The sequence below is a fragment of the Urocitellus parryii genome, chromosome 7, assembly GCF_045843805.1.
Source record: "Urocitellus parryii isolate mUroPar1 chromosome 7, mUroPar1.hap1, whole genome shotgun sequence".
Taxonomy (NCBI): Eukaryota; Metazoa; Chordata; class Mammalia; order Rodentia; family Sciuridae; genus Urocitellus; species Urocitellus parryii.
The window spans coordinates 178,468,245-178,493,965 of NC_135537.1; the positions used below are offsets into that span (position 1 = coordinate 178,468,245).

The window sequence follows — 25,721 nt, forward strand, 5'->3', positions numbered from 1 at the left end:
AACCCCAGCTCTTGAAATGAGATGAAATAGAAGTAGAGGCCTCAAAGAGGATCGTCTCCCTGCCTGGCAGGTTCTAACCCCCAGAGCCTCAAATAAGAACCAGCCAAGGTGCCTCCAGCAGAGGGGGCTCTGACAATTAGCAAGAACACTCGGTGGTCCTTTTATTCCTCACCAGAAATGAGGGGTCTGCTCAAGGAGCCCAAGAAGGCTGAATTTAGCAATCCCCAAACCAGTGCCAGAAAAGGGTTCTGGTGGCGAGGGCCAAAGGCAAGGGTGGGCCTGGCACTGCAGTCTACCACTTTTGCTGGGTGTGGTCCTGCCACAGAGACCAAATGAGAGATGGTCATTTCCAGAAGGAGCCACCAACTCATGTGAGTAGGACAGAGATGGGAATGCAAAGACAGTGCCTAAGGAAGTGTCTCCCTGGTTTCCAGAAGACAGCCCAAAACATCTGTTTCACACTGGTACTATGTACCTCTACACAGAACCTTGTCTCAAGACTCTAGTCTTGAGTAATACAGCACTCGCTTAGCATGCACAAGGCCCTGGATTTCATCCCCAGCACTATAAAAACAGGCAAGCAAGCTAACAAAAAGAAGACACTATGCTTACAAAAACCAAGATGGCATAGGTATATGAAATGAGCACTCCATTGACAATTAGGAGGCACAAATTTAGTGGCTTCTGTCTACCTTGAGCTTTATGATTGTGACCTCTCCAGAGCTTGGTTTATTCATCTGTATCTGAGGCAATCATGTGTGCTGTCCTCCCAGAACTGTTCCATGAGATCAGACAAATCTGAGAGCTTTTTAGACCAAGTATACAGAGTCCTTTGGGGTGTCCCTCACAGGGGGCACTAACAACTACATGTGTCCAGCCACAATCATGACACCCTGCCCAATCCCCACAGATGAAGACAAAGGAGACACGTGGGGTCCATGTGGGCTGGCTGGCTATTAGAAAGGGTGATTTCTCTAAAGCACATGATGCCTCCTGGCCCAAAAGATAAGAGGGTCACATGCTTCTGTTTGGGACATAGATAAGAGTGGATACTTGGAGTAAAGCAAAAGACCCAGCTCAGTGGCATGTGATGACCATAATGCCAATGGCTCGGGGCTGGCCACATAAAGTCAGTCATCCTAGAAGGGAGTAGAATGGAAAGGTGGATGACCACCTAAAATGCTAAACAAATCCTCAAACTGCCAGAGTGGCTGGGGCCTCCAGAAGAGAAGAGAAAGGGTCCTGAAGAAGGGTCCTCAATACAAAACCCAATGATCTTTGTCCCTTGGTGGACAAAAGGCTGTTTTATGTTAGCTGGTCAGATAATGGCTGCTGGGGGAGGAAATGATCTGACATTTTGCTCCATAAATAAAATAAGTCACTTACCCCAGTTCTTCACAGAAGGTCACCAGGGCCTCAAAAGCCAAAAGGGTGGCTTTGTCAGAGGCTTTGTTCCCTCTCTTTTCCTGGAGACAGAAAATGACCACTAAAAGTCAGAGTTAGACTACATTGTCACTACAAAAATTAATGAGGGAGAAAACTATTACAGGACAATAATAAATCCATTTACTAAATGGTATCCCCAAACCTGTGTGTACATCAAAATCCCTAGGCTAATGAATCAAACTCTCTGGGACAGAAGCCTTAATATTTGGAAATATTTTATACTTCCAAAAAGCTCCCCACGTGATTCTCATGCAAAGGGCCCTGGACTGCCATGTGGGAAGCATGATATGATCTGACTTCATATAAGTCCTTATATGGTGTGACCCTACCTGCTAATGTATATACAGAGGCTTAACACACAAAAAGTTAATGGGGGCGGGGGGGCTGGGGTTGTGGCTCAGTGGCAGAGTGCTCGCTTAGCATGTGCGAGGCACTGGGTTCAATTCTCAGCACCACATAAAAAAATAAATAAAATATTGTGTCCAACTACAACTAAAAAAACAAAACTAAAAAAAAAAAGGTTAACAGTTGTTATTTTTGAGTGATGGGTATGCACCACTGGCCTTTTTAATACACAGCTATTCATTAAAAATTTCCTTTTAAAAAATTGTCAACTTGGGGCTGGAACTGTGGCTCAGCGGTAGAGCGCTCGCCTAGTGCGGGCGGGACCCGGGTTCAATCCTTAGCACCACATAAAAATAAAGGCATTATGTAGAGTCCATCTACACCAAAAAAAAAAAAAAAAAAAAAAGAAAGAAAGAAAATTGTCAACTTAAAAGAAATACAGAAAAGTGAAGAAAATATGACATGATACCTGAGACATTACCTACTGACTTACTGCATTTAGGTGGCCCCTCCCCCTGATATAGATGAATGCACATACTTCTTCACCTACAATCTCTCAATGTGTTTCAACTGCAATTTCTTATCACATTGATATTTTCCTCATTATAACTCTGTCAACACTACTTCAAGCTAAACCATGGAATTGTATTTCCCATGGTCAGGTTTTCTTTTTTATAACTCTGTTTTCCCTGAAATAGTTGCTTTGTTTGTTCCATTTGCCTAGATTTCAGGATGTCACTAATTCACCCTCAAATGTTTTGACATAATAAGGAATTCATCTGAATTGGAGCTGGACATGCAGGTTCCACTTTAATTTTTGGAAACTTCCTTCCTAGAACCTTCCATCCCCCAGTTTCATCTGCATGATTTTTTGTAGGCCTGTGCCCAGCTGTCTTTCTGACTCCCACTGAACATTGTCCCTTTGTCTTGCTCCTCAGTCACATCTCCATTTGCCTCTCCAAGTTTACTACCTCTTTATGATGGAGAGCATCCCTTACTAGCCAGACATGACACAGAGGAAATTTTTTGAAACCCTGCATCTGAAAATGTCTTTATCTTCATGCTTAACTGGTGGACTGGGTAGAAAATTCTAGGTTAGAAATTGTTTAGAATTTTGTAGGGGAGGAGGACAGGTACTGGGGATTAAACCCAGAGTGCTTTACCACTAGCTATATGCCTAGACCTTTTTTGTATTTTTATTTTGAGACAGAACCTCACTAAGTTGATGAGGTGGGGTTTGAACTTGAGATTCTCCTGCCTCAGCCTTCCAAGTCCCTGGGATTACAGGAATGTGCCACCACATGGGCCTGGCATTTGTTTGGAATTTGAAGGCTCTACTTCACAGTTATCTTGTTTCTAGTGTTCCAGCTGAGAAACCAGATGCCCTTCTGGTTCTTAGTCCATCATATATTGCCTGTGTTCTCTATAAGTTTTCTAGGTCTTCTCTTTCTCTCCAATGATCTGAAATATTTCAAGGAGTCTAGCGTAGGTTCCCAAAATTCACTGTGTTAGTAAGTTTCAAATAAATACCTACTACTCAATCATCCTAGCAAAATCTTTACCTTATCTAATGTGAATTTCAGATCATGGAGATGAGTTAATCATGCTGCCTTAGCTCAGGGCAAACCATCATTCTCTGTCCACAAAAGTCTCCATCCTAATCTTTACTTGCATTCACCTTCTCTCCCCATTCCTTAATTTAGCCATTCATTTACTAAATACTAACTCTGTTCCCAACACAGATCTAGGCACTACAGTTACAGAAAGCAAAAGGTCCCACTCTCATGGAGTTTGCATTTCAGAAAAGTAGACAGAGCATAAACAAATGTCTGAGTAGTAATAAATATGAATTTCTAAAAAATAAGATAGGAGCCTTCCTCAGCCTCAGCTGTGCCTTATATCCCCTCATGGGGAGCATGTACCATGATTTCTTTACTCACTGCCCAAGGATCAACATTCATCTTATTTGTCATTTTCTGTCATCATGAACAATTCTGCCTCACAGGCTCTACACATGAGCTTATGCACTGGCACTTTTATTTCATAGACTCTGATGCCAGAAATAGGATATCTGGGTCAAAGTGTACCTATATTTTAAAGGGTAACAGGGAGCTAGGGGTGCAGATCAGTGACAGAGCACTTGCCTCCCAAGTGCAAGGTCCTAGGCTCTGTCTCCAGCATTGCAAAAAAAAAAAAAAAAAAAAGTGTGATAGAAGGTGCTAGATTGCTTTCTTCAAAATGACTGTAACTCTTTGCTTTCCTCTTGGCAAAGCATGAGTCCTCTTTCCTACACAGCCCCACTAGCAACCAGGGCTAGAGCTTATTCACATGCATGTCAAAACATTTACTTTAATTTGCATTTATTTGATTGCTATTAATTTGAGCATCTTTTGAAATGTCATTTGGATGAGTTTTTCTGGGAACATTTTTTTCATATTCTTTGCTTTTCATGTCCTTTTTCTTATCAATTGGCAAAAGTTCTCTGTTCTCAACCTTAACCTTTTACTTGCTTCTATACTGAAATATTTTCCCAGATCTACTGTTTATCTATTGACTTTGTTTATGGGACTTTTTGCCATATACATTTTTTATAGCTTCAGAATTGATAGAAATTTAAAACTTTTTAATGTATTCAAATATTTCTTTTTTTCAAAAGGATAGTTTTCCAGGCTAGTAATTTCTTTTCTTTTTTAATATTTATTTTTTTAGCTTTTAGGTGGACACAATATCTTTATTTTATTTTTATGTGGTGCTAAGGATCGAACCCAGTGGCTCACGCATGCTAGGCGAGCGCTCTACCACTTGAGCCACATCCCCAGCCCTCGAGGCTTGTAATTTCTACTAAAAAAGTATCTCTAGGCTGGATGTGGTGGCACACACCTATAATCCCAGTGACTTGGGAGACTGAGGCAGGAGGAACACAAATTTGAAGGCAGCCTCAGCAATCTGTGATGCTCTCAGCAATTTAGCCAGACTTGTTTCAAAATAAAAATAAAAAAAAGGACTGGGGATATAGCTCAATGGTAGAGCATTCCTGGGTTCAATCCCTAGTACTTCCCCATACACACACACAATAACTCCAGCCCTAGATCATACACCAAGCTAAATTTTGTTATAATTTTTTTTTTTTTTAAGACAGGGTCTCACTCTATTGCCCAGGCTAGCCTCAAACTCCTGGGCTCAAGTAATCCTCCTGTCTCAGCCTCCTGAGTAGCTGGGACCACAGGTTTACATGACCATACCCAGCCTCCACATTCTTAACAACAATTGGTTATAAATGTTTTACATTTCTGCCAATCTAATAGGTATAAAAGGATAGCTTGTTTTCTGATTTGCATGTTTCTGATTCCTAAGTAACATTGAACATCTCTGTACATTTATTAAATATTCTGTTTTCCTCTTCTATGAATTGTCTGTGCTTTGTGCTATGAGGCTGGTACCTTTTCTTATAAGGAGTTCTCTCAACAGCCCCACCAATAATATATGCTACAAATATCTTCCCCTTTTTTTCACTTAATTTATGGTGTTTCCCATTATACAGAAAATTTTAGTTTGAATTTCATCAAAGACGTCACATACTCCTTTATGGTTTCTGTTTCAAAAATATTGAGCTGGGGCTGGAGTTGTGGCTCAGTGGTGGAGCATATGCCTAGTTTTGTATGAGGCACTGGGTTTAATTCTCAGCACCACATATAAATAAGTGAATTAAATAAAGGTTCATCAATATCTAAAAAAAAATTTTTAAACTTTAAAAAAAAAAAAAACCTTGAGTTGCTCTGCCCTTCCTCAAGAAGATAAACTATTTCACCTTCTAATTTTATACCTTTTTGAGGTCTTGAACCCACCTGTAATTCATATGTATATGCTATCAGCTAGGGACCTAAATTTCTTTTGGTTGGCACTATTCAACAGTTCCCCCTTTTCCAACAATTTCCTGTTGATTTATAATGCTACCTATCACACATCAGGTTCTCTTACATGTTTGGTTCTGTTTTTAGGTTTTCTATGAAGAATGCCTAACCATTAAAAAATAAAAAATGGCTAAAAGCAAAAGTAAAAGACACATAACAATGGGAAAGGCTCACATAACAATGCTCACTAAAACAAGGGCAAGATTGATTTTGACTGTAAAATAGCATAATTTAAATGTTTATAAAGAAAATAAGACCAAACTAGCTTGTTGTCAGCTGCCTGTCCACCCTACACACCACTACTACCTTGCAAAACCCTGGCCAGTAACACCCTGTCTAGCTTACAGAAGCTCCAGCTGGACTGGGAAATAGACTGTGTAAAACTGGAGAGTGGTGGGTTCAATTAGAAAAGGCTAATACCACCCATGACTTACCTGGAGTTTCCCAATTTCCTTCCTGATTAGAAAGCTAATTTGGTCCCGATCATTCCTAGAGTAATAGAGACGGCACCAAGAAGGCTTCCCATCCCTGCCAGCCCGGCCAGACTCCTGGTAGAACCCAGCCATTGACTTGGCAATATTCCAGTGGACGACAAACCTGTGGGATTCAAAGGAATGAGTTGCATGAGATATGGAAGAGCTGAGTCCTCATGGAGGGGGGAATCCTGTGCCACTAGAGCAGGGCTCTATCCACTGTGGCCAGATACAAGGAAGCAGAAAAAAGATCCCAGAGTAAGCCGGCTGAGATGCCTGTAGCACATTAGCAGCTCTCTCTGCCATGGAGCAGCCCAGCTTAGAGGCAGGAGTTAAGGGGGTAATTTCAACAAATATGGGGGATCCAAAAAGTTCACAGCCAGAGGCCCAGTGGAATAAATACCAGTCTTAGAATAAGATTAGACTCTGACACTTATGAGCGACACAACTATGACTAAGTCTTTTATAACTTCTTCTTTTTTTTTTTTAATATTTATTTTTTAGTTTTTGGCGGACACAACATCTTTGTTGGTATGTGGTGCTGAGGATCGAACCCGGGCCGCACGCATGCCAGGCGAGCGTGCTACCACTTGAGCCACATCCCCAGCCCCTTTTATAACTTCTTTGAAGCACAGAACTAGGCAATCTACCCTGAGCCAGGCTCCAACCAGGAAGGTAAAGCAAGAAACAGAGCTCACCTGACATTGGCTTTGTCCACTCCCATTCCAAAACTGATGGTTGCAACAATTACAGGGACCTTCTCCTCCATCCACTCATTCTGCACCTGTGTTCTATCAGAAGTCTTCAGCCCTGCAAAGGGGGAGAAGGTGGGGAAGGATAACCCACATTTCCCATGGGTTTACCTTGGGTTTTACATTGCTGGGCACTTTATACCCACCCTGAGTCCATCACTCCCAGCTAGATGACCTGGGGCTTGGCACTTAATCTCACAGAACCTCAGTTAATAGACATAAAGACCTCAGCCCGTGGGTCGACGTGAATGCACAGAGCATTCAATAAATGTTAGATGAGACTCAAAATGTTGTTCATTGGCCTGCAAAGCCTGTGCTTCTTTGACCTGGTTTTTTATATCTGGACTTATAAAAATGCATCCCCTGCTGCTTGGTGGGCACAGGATAAGAAAAAGAATTCAGGAATTACAACTCTTATTTTAGACCTCATTCACACCTGGACTCCTTTTAACGGAATGAAATGAATTTTAGCTCTGCATGGGTCTCTGGAAAAAGATAATGAATCACCTAATTATCCAGAATCCATAGGAACAAAACAGGCCTCCTCAAGTGAAGAGGACCACATAGCCTGGACATCTCTTACCTGCGTGGTAAGCCTTAGCATTCACACCCCTGCTGCTGAGCTCTGTGGCCACCTGTTCACAAGCCTCTCTAGTCCTGCAGTAGATAATGCCACAGCCGGACAACAACTGAATGGGGAGACAGGAAGAAAAGAGGTGTGGGAAGAAAACAATCAGCCTGCTAGGTGCAGCCTGCTTCAGAAGAAGCTCTGTGTTTTGTCTTGTCAACTTCAGTCTCCTGAGAAGGCAGGACACCCAACAGAGCTCTCCTGCTTCAGAAGAAGCAGAACCAAAGCAGCCTAAAGTCCAGCCTCTATAATTCCTCTGCCTACTCCCCAAAACCCTGTGTAGGTCAGCAAAGGCTTCACACAGAGGGACCATGTGCTTTTTTCCACAGATGGAGCCAAGACAAGGGAACCCCATTGAGGAGGACAATGCCGGGTAATGAAAGGGATAACTCTTTTTGTGCCCAAGTTTGTTTTGTGAAGCACTGAGAACTGAACCCAGGGGCACTCTACCACTCAGCTATATCTCCAACTCTTTTTTAAAATTTTATTTTGACCCAGGCATGCTGGTGCATGCCTATAATCCCAGTGACTAGGAAGGCTGAGGCAGAAGGATTGCAAGTTCAAAGCCAGCCTCATCAACTTAATAAGACCCCAGGAGACTTTGTGAGGGCTAAGGATGTAGTTCAGTGGTAAAGTACCCTTAGGTTCAATTCCTGGTAGCTTCTCTAGCAAAAAAAAAAAAAAATTATTTTGAAATAGGGTCTCACTAAGTTGCCCAAGCTGGCTTGGAATTTTCTATCTTTCTATCTTGGTCTCTCAAGTAGCTGTAATTCTAGGCACTGTACTCAGCTTATACACAAGTTTTAGGAAGTCTCACTAAGAAGCTAGGAAAAGCAAAGGTTTGAAAAACTATCCATCTCTCTGGTGCAGATAGCACCTTGGTCCCCAACTTTAGAGTCTCACCCCTTTATCAGCCTTCTGTCCAAGAGCCTTAAGGCAGAAATCCCTCAGGTTTCCATAGGGATCAGAAATCAGTTCCTTGAACTGCACATCATAAAAGAGGTTGGCCCGGAAACAGGGAGTCTTGAAAGTGGCAACTGGTTGCTTCAGATGCAGGGCAGCAAACACGTCCTCTTGAACTTGTGGGGTGGCTGTGGCAGTCAGAGCCACACATGGGGCATGTGCCAGGCGGGAGCGCAGAGCACCCAGACGCAGATAATCAGGACGAAAGTCGTGTCCCCACTGGGAAACACAATGAGCTTCATCCACCACCAAGTAGGAGAGAAGGTGGCGGGACACTAGGGAATTCAGGGTGGGCTGGAAGGAGGATGCAGCTGCCATCTCTGGGGTAATGTAGAGAAGCTTGGTCCGGGGTTTTTCTTGCTCCAAGTCAGAAAGCAGCTCCTTCCTCTCCTGCGCCGAAAGCTTTGAGTTCAGGGAACTCACTTGTACCTTCAGGGCCAGCAAATGGTCCACCTGGTCCTGAGGGCAAAAGGGGACAAGGCCAATGGCCCCTCAGAATTCAGTGGTCAATTTCATTGCAACTTCCCAGTCATAAAGCCTCCTCCCCTCCTTCCATATATCTGCTCTTTGCCCAGAAGTATGCAAGGTGAAGTGGTTGAGAGGATAGGCTCTCTGGAGTCACAAAGACCTGGATCTAATCCTGGCTCATTAAAGTGCTACCTGCTCTCAGGCTGTTTCTTAACCCCTGGGACTCAGTTCTAGTTCTCTCTCCCAAAATAGTAACCATCTAATAAGACTGTAGTAAGAAGTGAATGAAATTTTACATTTTAAAGGTAATGTGAATGCATATAAAGCACCTGGCACAAAGCCTGAGAATAGGGAACACTGGCAAAGTACAACTGGTGTTCCCAGTCTGTGTACCTTTCTTTTGGGTGGATGGCTCTTAACCACATGGCCTTACTTCCTCAATTCTAATTCCATCAGCCCATCTGCAGGCACTAAATACAGTCAGAACATCTGGTCAGTAAGGTCCCAATGAGTTTCTCATCTCTTTTTCGGTTTCACATACCTATACACTTGCCAAAATAAACCAGGACACCAGGGATTCCTCATATTAATTTAGCTACCTATACACCTGCACCTTTTATCCTAATATCACGAGCACATGTGTGTGGATGTGAGAGTGAGTTGGTGTATGGAACAGATAAAGTTTCATACACTTCTGCACCAAAAAAACCCAAAACAAAACAAAACAAAACCAAAAAGCAAAAACAAAAACCAAACCCAGAGGATGAGGGACCTCAGGCCATCAAAACAGTAAGACTCATTTGTGACCCACAAGAGTGACATACACTAATAGAGAACCTTACATTTGGGCAATTCAGAAACCCAACAAGAGAAATGTAGGAAAATCAGAGAAAATAAAAGGCAAAGACCAAATAAAGGAGGAGTAAAATTTCTAACTATAAACAACCATTCCTTCATTGTTTTGGGTTACCACCTTCATTCCCCAAATCTCACCTGAATCAAAGCAATAAGAGGAGAAATAACGATAGTGATGCCTTTAGCCAACAGTGCAGGGAGTTGATAGCAAAGGGATTTTCCTGCACCTGTGGGCATGCACACAAAGACATCCTTGTCACCTGCAAAAACACAAAAAGATAACATCTCAGTGCTTCATGTTTTCATCAAGGTTGTTGAAAAATTTAATGAGAATGTAGGAACAACATCTAGCAGTGTTTGGCACAGGGGAAGATCTGGATATGTTAACTCTCTTCTGTCCCTTCTATAAAAAGGACAAGGATACTAAAATATTTGGAAATGTCTGAAAACTATTTCTGGTAATGGTATTAAAAAAACAAAAGAGTATGAGTTGAGCATGGTAGCATCTGCCTGTAATCCCAGCAACTTGGGAGGCTGAGGCGGAGAATAATAAGTTTGAAGTAACTTAGTGAGACCCTATTTCAAAATAAAAAAATAAAAGAACTAAGGATGTAGCTTAGTGGTAGAGTGCCCTGGGTTCAATCCTCAGTACCACATATACGAATAATAATAAGGGCATAAATTTTGAGTCTGCTGGGACATAGATGACTGAAAAAGAAAAACAGTTGTAAAAGCAGAATATTGCTAGGTGACTGGGCACATCTGTGTAGACACACAAGGACATCACTTAGAGATATTTTGTTTATTAATATATCAGTAATATTACACTGCTGCAGAGCTGGGGTTGTTGCTCAGTGGTAGAGCTCTTGTCTAGCATGTGTGAGGCACTGGGTTCGATCTTTAGCACCACATATAAATAACTAAAATTAAAAGCTCATCAACAACTAAAAAAAATTTTTTTTAAATATTACACTGCTGCTCCCCTCTGGACAATTTCCAATGATCATATCTCCAGTTTGCAATCTTACTGCTCCTTCCTTTCTTATGGGGGACCCAAATACTTACTTTTCAACAAGGGGATTACATTGTGACTACCCAAACAAAAAATGGGAATCTAGGAATAATTTTTCAAAGACTATTTTTGGCTCCAGCTATATAATGTAAGAATCAGAACAGGTGAGTGATTCTGCCATTAAAATTGCAGCTTTAGATGATAAGTCTAAAGATCTCCAAAACTAGTTACAGGCCTAAGGTGAGGAAGTAGGAAGTGTTAGGAGGATGATGTTATGCTATGGTACAGCCAGTAGAAATTTAAAGGCAGGTAGTCTCATGTTACCTTTCACTACAGCCATGGTCGCATTCTCCTGTAAAGTTGTCTTAAAAGAGTCAAACCCAAAGACCTTCTTCAATGTGCTCCGGACTCGCAGTTCAGGGTCAAAGGAAGTGGAGGGAGGGTGGGTGTTCATCTTAGCGAAAATTAGTAGCCAAAAGTTAAAGCAAAAGTGGTGGAAGATTGCCTCGAGAACTCTGTTCTGCTTTTAAAACACTGATTGTTTTCTTCTGTAAGAATAAATCTGCTATATTACATTTAAGCAATGTTATTTTCAAGTAGCAAAGTTGCAGGTGAACTGTCTCAAGCAATACATTCCTGGGCAATTATCGTCTGCACTGTTAGACTCCATGAACATAAACACATTGAACTATCCCAGGCCAATTAGCCCAGAGCTACAATCAGATCACAAGAAACGCAAGTGTCTTTGGAAGAGTTTGGAGAACGTGGAATTATTTTTCTAAGATCCACCTACTGCTCCTTCTTCTGTAAGGGTAGCCTTGACAACTATTCTTCCCCCCAGGACCGGCCCTTCCACTTTTCTTCCTCTGAGCCCCAGATCCACAGTTTTCTCCCTTCACCAGCTGAAGATTCCCTCTTTTCACCACCCCCAGGTATCAGACCCGGCCGTAGGGCCTCTAAGGGCCAAGGACTCTTGCCGGGCCGCTGCTGTCCGCTGGTTCCGCAAACGCACAAACACTTCTGCACACCTTTCCCAACTCTAAGATAAACCCCTGGGAATAGCCTGTCAGGTACAACCCCTACAACCTTACATCCGTCGCGCGATGATGACGTAAACAAGCGCAGACCTGAGGGATGGGCCAGGTTCAGAAACGGAAGTTTTGATTGGCTACCGTCGGTCGCGGCGTCTCCTGGGATCCGGAAGAAGTTGACTTTCCTCACGGAAGTCGTCGTCTTTGAGTCAGAGGCGTGAGCCACGCCCAAGCTGTGGGAATAAAATGGCGGGGAAGAAGAACGTTCTGTCGTCTCTGGCGGTTTACGCGGAGGATTCAGAACCCGAGTCTGATGGCGAAGCTGGAATCGAAGCTGTGGGCGGCGCGGCTGGTGAGGCCCGAGTGGGAAGCTGAAGGGGGAATCGAGCGTTTTTCAGAATGCTGCTCTTCTAGTGGGGTAGGAGGGGAAGAGATGTTCATTGTGCCCCACGATTCGGACCCCGGAGCCCCGAAGCGCAGTCGGGGTCCTGAGTTAGGTTTAACATTAGATATTCTACAGTAAGAACTGTTTCCTTCCTTTGTTTCTACTCTTCTGCTAAAACTTAATAGAAATCTGTGCTGGGCAGTGGGATGGACGAAGGGAGAGAAGTATCCACGGCTGCAGCATCACTGCCAGTTCGCTCCGGTTCCTTGTTTGATGGGGGGAGGGATGATGAGTAAAACGTACTTGGAGAATGATGAAACGTGTGTCTTGATAAATTTATGACTTTTAAATTAGGAATGTGCTCTAAACATATCTTGGGGCTTTTTAGACGTATGTCTAAATTACACTCCAGAGAGTGTAATTCTGTAGCTACGCCATAAAATTTGGGTATTTGTGAGCTGTTTTTTTTTTTTTTTAAAAAAAAAAAGCTTCTGGGTGATTCTGTTTCTTTGAGAGTTTTTAAAGCCCATCAGTAATTTTGTTGTTTTGTTCGAATTATGAATCCCTTGTTAGAATAAGAACAGATTTCTTTGGGGTAGTAGAAAGAGCAAGTTACCTAATGTATCTGGACCTTGGATTTTTCTCATCTGGAAAGTGAAGGGAATTGGTACGAAAATGAATAAGACAGTCTGTCTTATAAGAGAAGGCAAAGTCACAGGTTCCTATGATACAAGGTAGAGGCAAGCATGTCAAAAGAGATGTTCAAGCTCCATGCTATGATAATTCAGAAAAGGGAAGGCTTCAGTTAAACTAGTGTAGATGAACTGACAGCTTTTTTATTTTTATTTTTATTTTTTTTTTTCTGACAGCTTTTTAAAAAAGCCTTTTTTATAATTTTACTTGCTTATTATTATTGTTTTACATGGTACAGAGGATTGAACCCAGTGCCTCATATGTGCTATGCAAGTGCTCTACCAATGAGCACAAACCCAGCCCTGGACTGATAGCTTTAATTTTTTTTTTTTTTTTGGCTGTGCTGGGAATATAAGCCAGAGCCTCATGAATGCTAGGCAGGTGTTCTACTACACCCCCAGCCTGGATTGACAACATTAGAAACAGGATTTAGTGTGATATTCTTCCATGTTTGTGTCTGTGGTCACTTACATGAGAATTAATTTCCCCTTTTTTCTTCAGAGATAGTCTTGGCCATTCAAGTCACTAGAAAGTTTTCTTGCTTTTTTTTTTTTTTTTTTCTTTTTTCTCCATCTTTTACCACCTCTGTTTCAGAAGAGAAAGGTGGATTGGTGTCTGATGCCTATGGAGATGATGACTTTTCTCGCCCAGGGGGTGATGAAGATGGTTATGAAGAAGAGGAAGATGAGAACAGCAAACAGTCGGTAAGTAAATTTCTTGAATCCAGAGCTGCTCAAAGCACCTTTTTGTTTGTCAAGAAACTTCTGAATTGTGTCAATAATATTCCATTTTATGGCTGACTTCATTTCTTCCCCCCTTTTGTTTTGCATTGGTTGAAGAAACTAAGTTGAATATCAGTAGTTCTATTGAAAATGAAATCCATTTTTACCTGGACCATTTTGTATGAACCTTGGAATTGAAATTTGCAAGGAAAGATAGTGGACTATTTTATTTAACTCAGATATCAGTGGGTGTTTTGTATGAGTTTTCCCTCCTTAAATGATATAACGGTGTGTTCATCCTAATTGGTGTGTTATTTATATCTGAAATCAACTCTGTATTATTTGAAATCTCAATTGGGGCTCATTTAATTACTTCAGTTGGTTAACAAGATAAGGAAGGGAAATTTCATTTTCTTCCACTTATGTTAAGTAGGTACTGGATAACAAAGAAAGGAGAACTTGTTTTTATTAACAAGAAAGACATAGGATTCACAATCACCTGAGCAGCATGAACTAGAAAATTTTTTTGGTACTGAGGATTGAACCCAGGGCCACTTTACCACTGAGCCATATCCCCAGCCCTTTTTATTTTTTATTTTGAGGCAGGGTCTCACTTAGTTGCTTAGGGCTTTGCTGAGTTGCTCAGACTGGCCTCCAATTTACATTCCTCCTGAGTTGCTGGGATTACAGGTGTGCACCACCAAGCCTGGCTTATGAATCAGAATTTTTAAGTTTGGAGATGCTGGTGATGTAACTCAGAAATGGAGTCTTCCCTACCATGTGCAAGGCCTACATTCAATCCCCACCACCATAAAAATGAATGAATGAATGTTTGGAGGAAAAGCAAGGAAGTTCATGCTAATGCTTAGCATAGATATGTACAAAATTGAATTTCTATATTGATTGAGTCTGGCTATTTTGCAACAGTTTGAATTGACACACTTATTTATTTAAACGTGTTATTACATGTTTATATGTTAATGTTAGCATTAAAATGCTTCCCAAATTAGGGCTGGTAGTGTAGCTCAGTGGTAGAGCACCTGCCTAGCAGGCCCTGGGTTCAGTTCCCAGCGTTATGGCTTTCCAAATTAATAGAAATATATTCTGTGCTCTTTTGTGAAGTATTTCATGCCTTTAGCCTCACCCATTAATAATTATAATTCAGAGTTGATTAGATTTTTTTTAGAAAAACTTTATAAGATCTTTTCTTGACTTTTCTCAAGTATGTATATACTGCCTTAATCTTCATAACTGTTTTCTTTAATACATTTACATAATGTGTATTTTTAAAATGTTGTTCCATATGAATTTCCATCATATTTAAGCTTTGTTTAATATTTTAGTAAAATTTCACCAATCCCAAAATAGATGTTCTGAAATATGTGTTCAGCTGGCTCCATCACTGATTATTTGGCTGATTGATTTCATTTTAAGGAGATTATGGAGATTGCATCCAAAGGCTTTGACTCACTGGCACCTTACAGGGCAGTTAAGTCTCAAAATCATTACTATATTTGTTTACAACTCTTAGGTGGTATGTATAGTAACATCTAGAGTGCTGGGTCACATTTGGTTTAAAGTGTAGCTTTGTTGAAAATAACAGTGTCAAATCAGTTGAATTTCCTCAGCACTAAAAAATCTTTCATGTATTGGGAGTGCTGTAGGTAATGGAAGTGACATGGATTTAATTATCTAACAAAATAGCTATGTCTGATTTTTGACTTTCGTTATATTAGTATAAGTGTTCAGTGGAATTGTGGTCTTGCTCTGGACAATGTCTTATTCACATGGTGCTCATTTGGATAAGGAACAAGGTGGGCAGAATGGATCAGTGGCAGTCAGTAATGTAAGCACTTGGAGGCGGAACCCACTCAGCTGGGACCCAAGAAAGACTGTGCATTGCCCTTTAGTTCTGCCTTTCCTAGGTCACCTGCTCTAGTCATATGTCTACCTTCTGAGTTCATGTTAGTGTGAATTCTACTGGTTGAGGTACCAGGGTATAGATGTCTGAGTCACAGCTCTTTTTTTTATGTTGAACACTGTTGTGTTAGGTCTAAATCTGATATATTTGTGAATATGAAAGGCAAGGGAGGGAAAAGGTCCATAATACTGGTTTTAAATCATTCATATTTCAATGGAAACACTATGCTTGTTTTATCCTGTAACCTAATTTTATTCTTTTCTGAAGCAAATTACAACTTCTTTCCACTCTTTATGTAATATTTTACCTTGAGCATTTTCATTGATGTGGACTGTGGCACCACTGGAGTAACTGTTGACTTTGAGCTGCTGTTGTTTTTGGATTCACCCCACCCCAGAACATCTCCTTTTCCCCTTCTCTTTCTCTAGCTGTGGGTCATTTGGTAGGGGAGGGGTTCTTGGTGGGATGACCCCTTCTGGGTAAATGAGCTTTTTGCTCCAACCTTAGTTATGCATGTGAGACTCTCAGGCCCACTCCTTTAAGCTTAATCCTCTAAATTCTTTGTCTTGTAGGAAGATGACGATTCAGAGACTGAAAAACCTGAGGCTGATGACCCAAAGGTATTTGGTGTTGGCTGTGGTGGGGTGGCTGGATACGAACAAGGCATTTTAACATCATGGCTCAGTTCATATGTCTGGTCACGAATCTGTCCCACTAATAATTAATTGTGTGACCTTGTGGCATTTATAAAGTGCCAGCTTTATAAAGAAAGATCTTTGAGGCAACCTAGGAATGAATAAGTCCTGAGGCAGAGTAGATTTCCAGGCTTGCAGATTGTGCCATACTCTGGACTAGAAAGCAAGAGGCCTGAGTCTCACAACTCACACTGTCTCCCAAGTGCTTTGTGGAAATCAGGAAGGCATGAGGGTTGCCATGTGTACTTGGGATTCTCTTAGGCTTCTAGAAGTGAAAAAGATCTCCAAGAGGCTCAGACCAATATGAGACCTCACCCCAACTGCTGGGGATGTTGATCCCAATCCTCATTTTCCTAGGGATGTACAATTTTCACTCTTGGGCAAGCTTTGTTTAATGGTCAGGAAGACATATTTATTTTCATGAAGCCATTTCTTCTCATAGGTCCATCCCAGTAGCAGCTGAGAGTAATTAGCAGTGATTCCTGTCAAGTTTCTTAGTGGTCCAGTAGTGATGAAGGTTAAGACCCCTTGTTCAGGTTAAACTGCTGTGTTATTCACTGGGCATTGGACATGTGTCTTTTGAGGAATCTTTATGGGACTTTTTTTTTTTTTAACCCCTAAAGAGAAAAACTAATTCCATTACTCTGGGCCTGGGGAATAGGGATCAAATTTTGCACTTAAAAACTGCTTTGAGGCCTGGGGATGTGGCTCAAGCGGTAATGCGCTTCCCTGGCATGCATGGGGCACTGGGTTTGATCCTCAGCTCCACATAAAAATAAAATGAAGATGTTGTGTCCACCGAAAACTGAAAAATAAATATTAAAAAATTCTCACTCCTTTTTTTCTCTTAAAAAAAAAAAAAACTCTTTGAAGCCAGTCCTACTGGTGCATACCTGTAATCCCAGCTATCTAGGAGGCTTAGGCTGGAGAATTACAAGATTGAAGTCAGCCTGGGCAATTCATTGAGACCCTGTCTCAAAATAAAAAATCAGAAGGGCTGAGGGTGAGGACTAATTATGTGGCTCAGCGGTAAAGTCCTTGAATAGTGTGTGCAAGGCCCTGGGTTCAATCCCCAGTACTACCAAAACAAAACAAAACAGATGAAAAATCAAAAAACAACATACTTTGAGCTGGGCATGGTAGCTCATGCCTGTGATCCCAGCAACTCGGAGGCTAAGGTGGAAGATCACAAGTTCAAAGCTAGCCTCAGCAACTTAGCAAGACTCTGTCTCAAAATAAAACATTGGGGATGTGGCTCAGTGGTTATGTAACCATGGGTTCCATCCTTGGTACCCCCAAAACAAAAAAACCCTACTTTGAAACCAGGTGAAGCCTTCAAGATGACTTAGTAGAATTTAGGAAAACTATCCAGTTACAATCTAAATAGTAGTCCTTCAGTGTCCATGGTGATTAGTTCCAGAACATCTCACCTCCACCCCATGTGAATATCAAAATCTGCGGATGCTCACAACCCTTATCTAAATTGTGTAGTGTTTGCATATAACCTGTGGATGTCCTCCTCCATGGATTTTCTAGGTTACTTAAAATATCTAGTACAGTGTAAATGCTGTGAAAATAAATGTTACACTGTATTATTTAGGGAAATATTTAGTACATAAGAGATTTTTTTTTTAATTTTTTTTTTTTTTTGTAACTTGTAGATGAACACAGTTCCTTTGTTTTGTTTATTTTTATGTGGCGCTGAGGATGGAACCCAGTGCCTCACACATTCAAGGCAAGCGCTCTACCACTGAGCCACACCCCAGCCCACGTAAGCGATTCCCCCCCCCCCAAATATTCTGGATCCATGGTTGAATATCCAGATAATGAAACCCACAGGTATGGAGAACAACAGTATATCTGGAAATATGGTGTGAGCTGTTCCATACTTGGACTGATTCTGTGATTGGATACAACTCTTTGCAGCCATAGAAATAAATTTATGAAAGGCTATAGATGATTCACATAAAAAAACTTTTTTTTTTTTTCTGGGGATTGAACCCAGGGGCACTGAGCCTGAGCCACATCTTCAGCCTTTTATTTTATGTTTTATTTTTGAGTCAGGGTCTTGCTATCTTGTTTAGAGCTGAGCCTCTTGAGTTGCTGGGGTTACAGGAGTGCACCACCACTCCTGGCAAAAACACATTTTACCAAGAAAATAAGTTTTGCACTAGGAATGTGGCTTAGTGGTAGAGCATTTTCCTAGCATGCACAAGGCCCAGGGTTCACTCTCCTGCATTACAAAAAAGAAAAAGAAAAGTAAGTTTTGACATTAGCATGCAGGAGAAAGAAAATATGGACCCTAAAAATTAGGTGCAAAGTATTTTCTGCACAGAGTGAAGAACCCAGGCCTGGGTATTCCAGCAGGAAGGCATAAAATAGACCTGTGGCCTAGTTCAAAGATGGCCCCACACTGCTCAGCTTGCAGAAAGAAAACAGTCAGTAGTAGTAGTGTGAGTATTATTCTGTTGTTGGATTTGGGTGTAAGGGTCATTGAGCCCGGGTGTACAACAATCTGGTGGAGTCATCAGGTATTGGGCTTGAATTGTGGAGGGGAAAGAGGATTTACCAGACTGGAGCTTTATGTGTGCAGTTGCAGCCTGTGCTCAAAGCTGGAAGGCCATCTGGGAAAGTTGACTTAAGAATGGGGTACATGCACTTGAGCATCACCCCTTGTAGAGTCTGTGGTTCCTGAGGTAAATCCTCGGGGAAGAACGTATCTTTATCAGAGAAGGCAGATCATGAAAAATAAAATAAGCTTTCCCGCTGTCTAGGAGCAGTTAATAAAGAAATGGGGGTGGGGGTGAACTCCATAAAAAGGCACACTCAGGGAGATTGTAAATGTGTCTTTTATGCTCAGCCTTCTCTTTCTCAGTTCCACATTGGGATTAGAAAGTCCTATCATTTCTACTTGGCCCTTGACTGATATGCTTTACTGTACCTCATTCAGTCACTTGAATTTCAAGTCTTCCTATGAAAATAAAAGTTTTTGTGGAATAATTTCTATTTCTGTTGGGCAGACCTCAGGAATCAGAACACCAAATCCAGTCCTAAGGTAACTTGACTTAGTTATTTTAGAGAGTAATGGTGGAGAGTTTATATAGAGCTGCCAGATTAGATGTCCTCCAGTCACCAGTATCCTAATGCATCCTAATGACTAGAAACAATCCCTGCCCAGCATGAGCCTGCCATCAAATCTGGCCTGGATGCACCAGACTATCTTCCAGGTAGCAGCCTCAAACCCAGAGTTTTTCTGGCACATTCAAGTTTTATTTTAATTGATATTTAAAGTTTTTTATTCTAAAACCTTAATTTGAATATTTTTGCTTTAAGTATATAAAGTTTCTAACAATATAACTTGTTACAGAAATTGGAAGTATCTTTTATTTGGTTAATAAGCAAGTTGCTGTCATAACTGTCTATTCCACTAGATGGCGTTCTCTGTTCTGCTTTGGCTTTTCAAGATCCACTTTTTATTTTTTTATAGCAGTCCTCAAAACATTTTGGTTATTACACAATTAAAAATTGAGGATCCTGGGCTGGGGCTGTAGCCCAGTGGCAGAGCGCTTGCCTAGCATGCACGAGGCCCTGGATTGGATCCTCAGCACCACATAAAAATTTAAAAAACAAAACAAAAATAAAGGCATTCTGTCCATCTACAACTATAAATTTTTTTTTTTTTTATTGAGGATCTTGTAATTGGGGTATAGTTCAGTGGTAAGGTGCTATGTTTAGCATGCATGAGGTCTTGGGTTTGATCCCAGTACCCGGGGAAAAGAAACTTAGGATCCCAAAAAAACTTGTGTTTATTTAAATTTTATCTATTGGTATTTATTATAAACTGGGAGCCAGCCTGAAATCCCAGCTACTCAGGAAATTAAAGCAGGAGAATTGTAAGTTCAAGGCCAACCTCAGCAACTTAGGAGACCCTGTCTCAAAATAAAAAGGGATGAGAATGTAGCTCAGTGGTAGAGTAACCTTAGCTTCAGTCCTCAGTCCTGGAGGGAAAAAAAACGATTAAAAGTGAGAAAAGTTGAAATTATATGTAATTTAAAATAACAAAATTCAGCTCATTACAAATTAACACAAATAACACTTTTGTGAAAATCAGTATTTCTGAAACAAAGTATGTTAATAGAAGATAGCTGGATTCTCATAACTGCTTTTGAATTTAGTCTGTTGTTGTGTGTTCAAAGTATTTGAAGAGAATCTGGCTTTACATAATAGGTAGTTGAAAAGAGAAGTATTTTAATATCCTTAAGATAATTATGGATATTATTCTTTGATACTTTATCAAAACTCAGTCTGTGATTTCTTTGCCACCGAACTACATACCCAATTTTTTTTTCTATCTTTTGAGAGTCTTTCTTGCTGAAGCTGACCTTGAACTTGCAAACCTATTTCTGAGTTTCTGGGATTATAGGTGTGTGCCCAGCTTCAGATTTGTCTTACACTTTCGATGGGTCTTTTACCCTTGCATGATTTTATATTATCAATCACTGGTGATTTATAAAGATGTTGGTTTACTGTGTACACAGATCTCATGTTGACACATTTTGTTCTATAATATTAAAAAAAAATCACATTTGTTAGTAACATCATTGATCTTATCAGACAAGCTGTTAAGTAACAGAAATCTATCAAATATACAATGGGGAATATGTTTTCCAAGATTCTAACATTTTTTCCTTGAAAGCTTAAGTTGCATTGTACTATCAGAGTTTTCCTGGAAGTGACATGCTTCATTTTTTTCAGAAAATGCCTGGCAGATACCTAAGATCGAATAACCAATTTGTCTGTGGTCATTCTTTAAAGTAGAAATGGTGTTCTCTGAGGAAAATGACTAGCTCAGCTTGGAACTCAGGCATTCACCATATGTGCTTTCTGTTGAGCAGCCATCGTACTTTGGCATGCAACAGAAAGGTTCATGCATTCCCCCTAGTTCATCATACACCATATTAAAGAGATTGTACATTTTTTCCAAAGATCAGGATTTAATAATTAAATATATTTAAAAATAATTAATCATTTTTACTACTTTGCCAGAGTAGTGTTCTTACATGAAAATGGATTTACTTTTTCTCTTTTTAATAAACTGAGTTTACAGTAACTACAGCTACAGTTTGGTGCCACTACCGTTATTTGTCCAGCAGCTTATCGCACGCCATTGCTTCTGCAAATGGCAACACAGTGCAAAATAACATACTGTTATGAGAATAATTTAGACTTTGCAGACCCCTTGGATCTGCAGACCAACTTCAAGAATCACTATTCTTTCAAAACAGAAATTATGAATTAGTATATTAAATAGTTGTGTCATAACTTCTATTTTTCTGCAAAAGTTTATTAAGTTCTCCTTTTGGGATCTTGCTCATTGTGGGCATTAGAGTATCCACAATAAGAAAATTCAGCCCACCGTGGTGGAGAGAAATTAAATTTCTAGAATTAGACCCAGGTTTGAATTCCATCTCTCCCTTAACCTTAGTCTCTTTAACTTACAATTTCTTTAACACTCTTGTCTGGAAAATAGGCATCATAATAAAATCCACCTCATTTATTTTATGAGGATTGAGTAAGTAAAAGTACAATACGTGGCTTAATAATGTCAGTTATATCTGTGTTCAGTAGCACTAGTAGCAAGAAACACAGCTGCCAGAACTTCTGCTTGCTTCTGAGGCTTGACTAGCCTCAGAATTTTAGAATAGTAAACTTCATGCTTCTACACTGTGCTCCGAGAAGAGCAATCATAAACGTGAAGGGAACCAGGCACAATGGCACATGCCTGTGATCCCAATGACTGGGAATGCTGAGGCAGGAGAATCATAAGTTCAAGGCCAGCCTTGGCAACTTAGCAAAACCTTTCTCAAAATAAAAAATTAAAAGAACTGGGAATGTAACTCAATGGTAAAACACTCCTGAGTTCCATCCCCAGTACCAAAAAAAAAAAAGTATCACCAAGACTGGGACTGAGGTTGTAACTAAGCAGTAGCATGCCCAAGGTCCTGGTTTAATCTCTGGCACAGGGGGATACCAAGAGTGGAAATTGCTTTTTTTTTTTTTTTAATCACTGATGTTAAGGATTATCTATGAGTACAAAATTCTTCATTTGGAAGTTTGAATAAGAGATGGTAACTCTGGACCCAGCTATACAGGGAGTCTTCAGTCCTGTCCATCACCCAGGGGTGGCACTAATGAGGTTCTGCGGGTGCTGGGTTTGTCCCAAACCAGAGAAGAGGTCAGGGGAATCAGCTGAGCATCCCATAGGAAATGGAACATTTTTGGTGTTTCTGTTGCATTCTTTTTCCCCCGCTAACTTAGGTTTCTGATCTTAACTTCCTCAGTGAGCATCCTGACCCCTGTGTAACCCATACTCAACAGAAGGTGGCACTGCTGTCTTAGAAAAACACCAGACTAGCAGTGGCTTTCCTCTATGAGGTCCTAACTTCATGGAAGGGACACCTGGTGGCTCAAGCATTTCCTCCATCTGATTACCTTGGTATATGAGCGTCCCCCTTTGCACTCTTCACTGTCCAGGTTTTTCTCGGTTACTCTGGAATGTTTTCCCTTGTTTATTTTTTTCCTCCACTCCTACAGTTCCTGTGGATGGAGGTATTTTCACTCACTGTCCTTGACACACCCTTCCTTTGAAAACAAAGATTGATGACCTGGAGCAAGGAAGATGGAGCAGCCTGTTGCCAGCTGCCTGGGAGGGACTGAGAGTGTTGCCTCCCTGAGGTCTCGTAGTCTAGGCTGTGGCCTAAGAAAAGGATACTCATGGCACAAGAGTAAGCATCTGCAAAAGCAAAAGAGTATCTTTGGGTCATGGAAGTGACATCACGTGGGGTGCGTGTTCTGGCATTTTTTTGAAAAGATGTGTGTGACCCCAGTTAAAGTTTTTTTAAAACAAACAAACACATTTTTAATATTCTTTTTTTTTTTTTTTTTTTGGTACTAGGGATTAAACTTGGGGCACTAAGCCACATCCCCAACCCTGTTTCAGATTTTATTTAAAGACAGGGTCTCACTGAGTTGCTTAGTGCCTTGCTTTTGCTGAGGCTGGCTTGGAATTTGTGATCTTTCTGCCTCAGCCTCTACAGGCATGTGCCACTGCGCCTAGCCTGCATTTTTAAGATTATTAGAGACTACTGGGCGCAGTGGCACATGCCTGAAATCTCAGTGACTTAGGAGACTAAGGTAGGAGGGTCACAAGTTCAAGGTCAGCTTTATCAACTTAATGAGACCTGAATCAAAATGAAAAAATAATAAGGTCTGGGGATGTAGCTCAGTGTTAGAGCAAGCACTTCTAGTTCAATCCACAGTACCGCAAAAAAAAAAAATAAAATAAAAAATAAAGATTCTTAGAGCCTGAGAGTAGTGCCAAAATTGAAGTTCACAGGTTCAAGCTAGGCTAGTGGCTTTCTGTCAGAAGCCCTGGGTGATACCCTGGTTTGGCTTCCCTCCAGCTGTGGAAGCACAGGTACATACCTACACTTCATTCACTTTATGGGTGAAGTCAGCCATGGTAGTGATGCAGGAGAACATATGTGAAATTGCTTCTCATGGGATGAAATGCAATTGTGAGTCTTGCTCAGCCTTGGCAGTGTAGCTGGGTCTCATTAAACATCCTCACTCCATAAAGCAGAAGTTGCCATATCTTCCCAGGTTACCACCCATGGGGTCTCAGTAGTTTTTTAGAATTGCAGGCCACAGAAATTCCTAATGGCTCCAAATACTTAAGTACTACTATCCTCACAATTCAGTTATTACTGCTTTCAAAAGTAATACATATAAATTTGTATGGTTTCTAGTGATGCTATTTACCGTGAAATTTTTAAATACCCTATGACACCTTTGTAAGTTTGTCATGGTACCTTGGTAGAGTTCCCTGGGTGGGTGGGTGTGTGATATAAGTCCTCATGTGCCCTCCCCTGGAGCTTCAGCTTGGCTATTTTTTGGGTATGCTTGCTTTTTTTTTTAATTATAGGTGGATACAATATTTTTATTTTATTTTTAGGTTTTGCTGAGGATTGAACCCAGTGCCTCATGCACACTAGGTGAGCGCTCTACCTCTGAGCCACAACCCCAGCTTTTTAAAAAATTTTTATTTTTTAGTTGTAGTTGGACACAATACCTTTATTTATTTTTATGTGGTGCTGAGGATCAAATCCAGGGCCTCACACATGCTAGGGGGGAGCTGTACCATTGAGCCACAACCACAGCCCTAGTGTTTGCTTTTTTGTTCCCAGTGGTTGTTCATACCCAACCTGAAGGTCAGGTTTTTCAGTAACTGCTTATAATTATTATTATTATTATTAGTAGTAGTAGTAGTAGTAGCATTAGTATTAGCACTAATATTATTATTTAGTTGTAGATGACACGGTACCTTTATATTTACCTTTATGTGGTGCTTAGGATTGAACCTTGTGCTTCACCCATGCTAGGTGGGTGCTCTACCACTGAGCCATTACCCCAACCCAGTTACTGCATATTATTGATTCAGAGTCTGGACAACAGATTTGTATTGAGCCAATCTGACTCAATAATTTCCTCATGTTCTCCTTTCCAAATCCTCCTCATTATTGATCTTTTAAAGAATCAAAGGCCTGGAAACTGAAATCTGCCTAAGGAGCTTATTTTGAAAGAACTTGTTGTTGACCACTGATTTTAGGAAGAAGTTTCAGGAGCCTGTCAGCAGTTGCCCATGGACAGTACTAAAGGTTGAAATCTTACATTCTCTTTATTGACTGTGGAACAAGTGCCATTTTCCACGGAGGAAGAGGTTGGCTCTAGGTGTGCTTGCTACACCTCTGGCACTCTGAAGTCCAAAAGGAAGATGCTAAAGCTGTTTATAAACAAATAGTGTGGGTGTCTGGTCATCAAAACATTGAAGGATATTTAAGAGAGCAAGTAGCTGGGCTGAGGCAAGAGGATCATGAGTTTGAGGCCAGCCTCAATATCTTAGTAAGCCTCTGTCTCAAAATAAAAAATGAAAAGGGCTGGGGATGTAGCTCAGTGGTAAAGCACTTGCCTGGCATATGCAAGGCCCTGGGTTTAATACCCAATACCTCAAAAAAAAAAAAAAGATTATGTAGGTTTCGATGGAGTAGGAACCATGAGTTTTCCCCTGCCCCCCCACCTTTGGTATTGGGGATTGAACCCAAGGATGCTTTACTACTAAGTTGCATCCCCAGTCCTTTTTATTTTGAGACAAGATCTCGCCAAGTTGCTGGGCTCGAACTTCTGATCCTCCTTCCTCAGCCTCCCAAGTCCCTGGTTACAGGCTTGTGCCATTATGCCTGGCACAATCATAAGTCCTTTAGCAAAATAGAAAACAGTCTTTGGTGTGCTTCTGGACAACCCTGAGAGTTAAGAACTACTTTTCAGGGTATGAGAGTAAAAGTTATCTCTTAAGGTTTACATT

At 40.9% G+C, this 25,721-nt stretch overlaps 2 protein-coding genes across 5 annotated transcripts in view; one reads left to right on the forward strand and one right to left on the reverse strand.

Annotated features, from left to right (window-relative positions):
* The window catches only part of Recql5 (RecQ like helicase 5), a 33,513-nt gene extending 21,570 nt beyond the window's left edge, over positions 1–11,943 (reverse strand). For all 3 annotated transcript variants that reach the window (XM_026404750.2, XM_026404749.2, XM_026404752.2), the window contains exons 1-7: positions 11,178–11,943; positions 9,980–10,101; positions 8,459–8,977; positions 7,511–7,616; positions 6,874–6,985; positions 6,137–6,299; positions 1,387–1,466 (exon numbers count right to left, since the gene is read on the reverse strand). In XM_026404750.2, the coding sequence (XP_026260535.2) occupies positions 1,387–1,466; positions 6,137–6,299; positions 6,874–6,985; positions 7,511–7,616; positions 8,459–8,977; positions 9,980–10,101; positions 11,178–11,307 (1,232 nt within the window). In that variant the 5' untranslated portion in view covers positions 11,308–11,943. The remainder of the gene's footprint in view (positions 1–1,386; positions 1,467–6,136; positions 6,300–6,873; positions 6,986–7,510; positions 7,617–8,458; positions 8,978–9,979; positions 10,102–11,177) is intronic.
* Positions 11,944–12,104: 161 nt separating this feature from the next.
* Sap30bp (SAP30 binding protein) overlaps positions 12,105–25,721 on the forward strand; it is a 45,784-nt gene continuing 32,167 nt past the window's right edge. For both annotated transcript variants that reach the window (XR_003302207.2, XM_026404753.2), the window contains exons 1-3: positions 12,105–12,236; positions 13,557–13,666; positions 16,178–16,225. Coding sequence is in view for 1 of the 2 variants with exons in the window: in XM_026404753.2 (XP_026260538.1) it covers positions 12,131–12,236; positions 13,557–13,666; positions 16,178–16,225 (264 nt within the window). In the remaining variant the exon portion in view is untranslated. The remainder of the gene's footprint in view (positions 12,237–13,556; positions 13,667–16,177; positions 16,226–25,721) is intronic.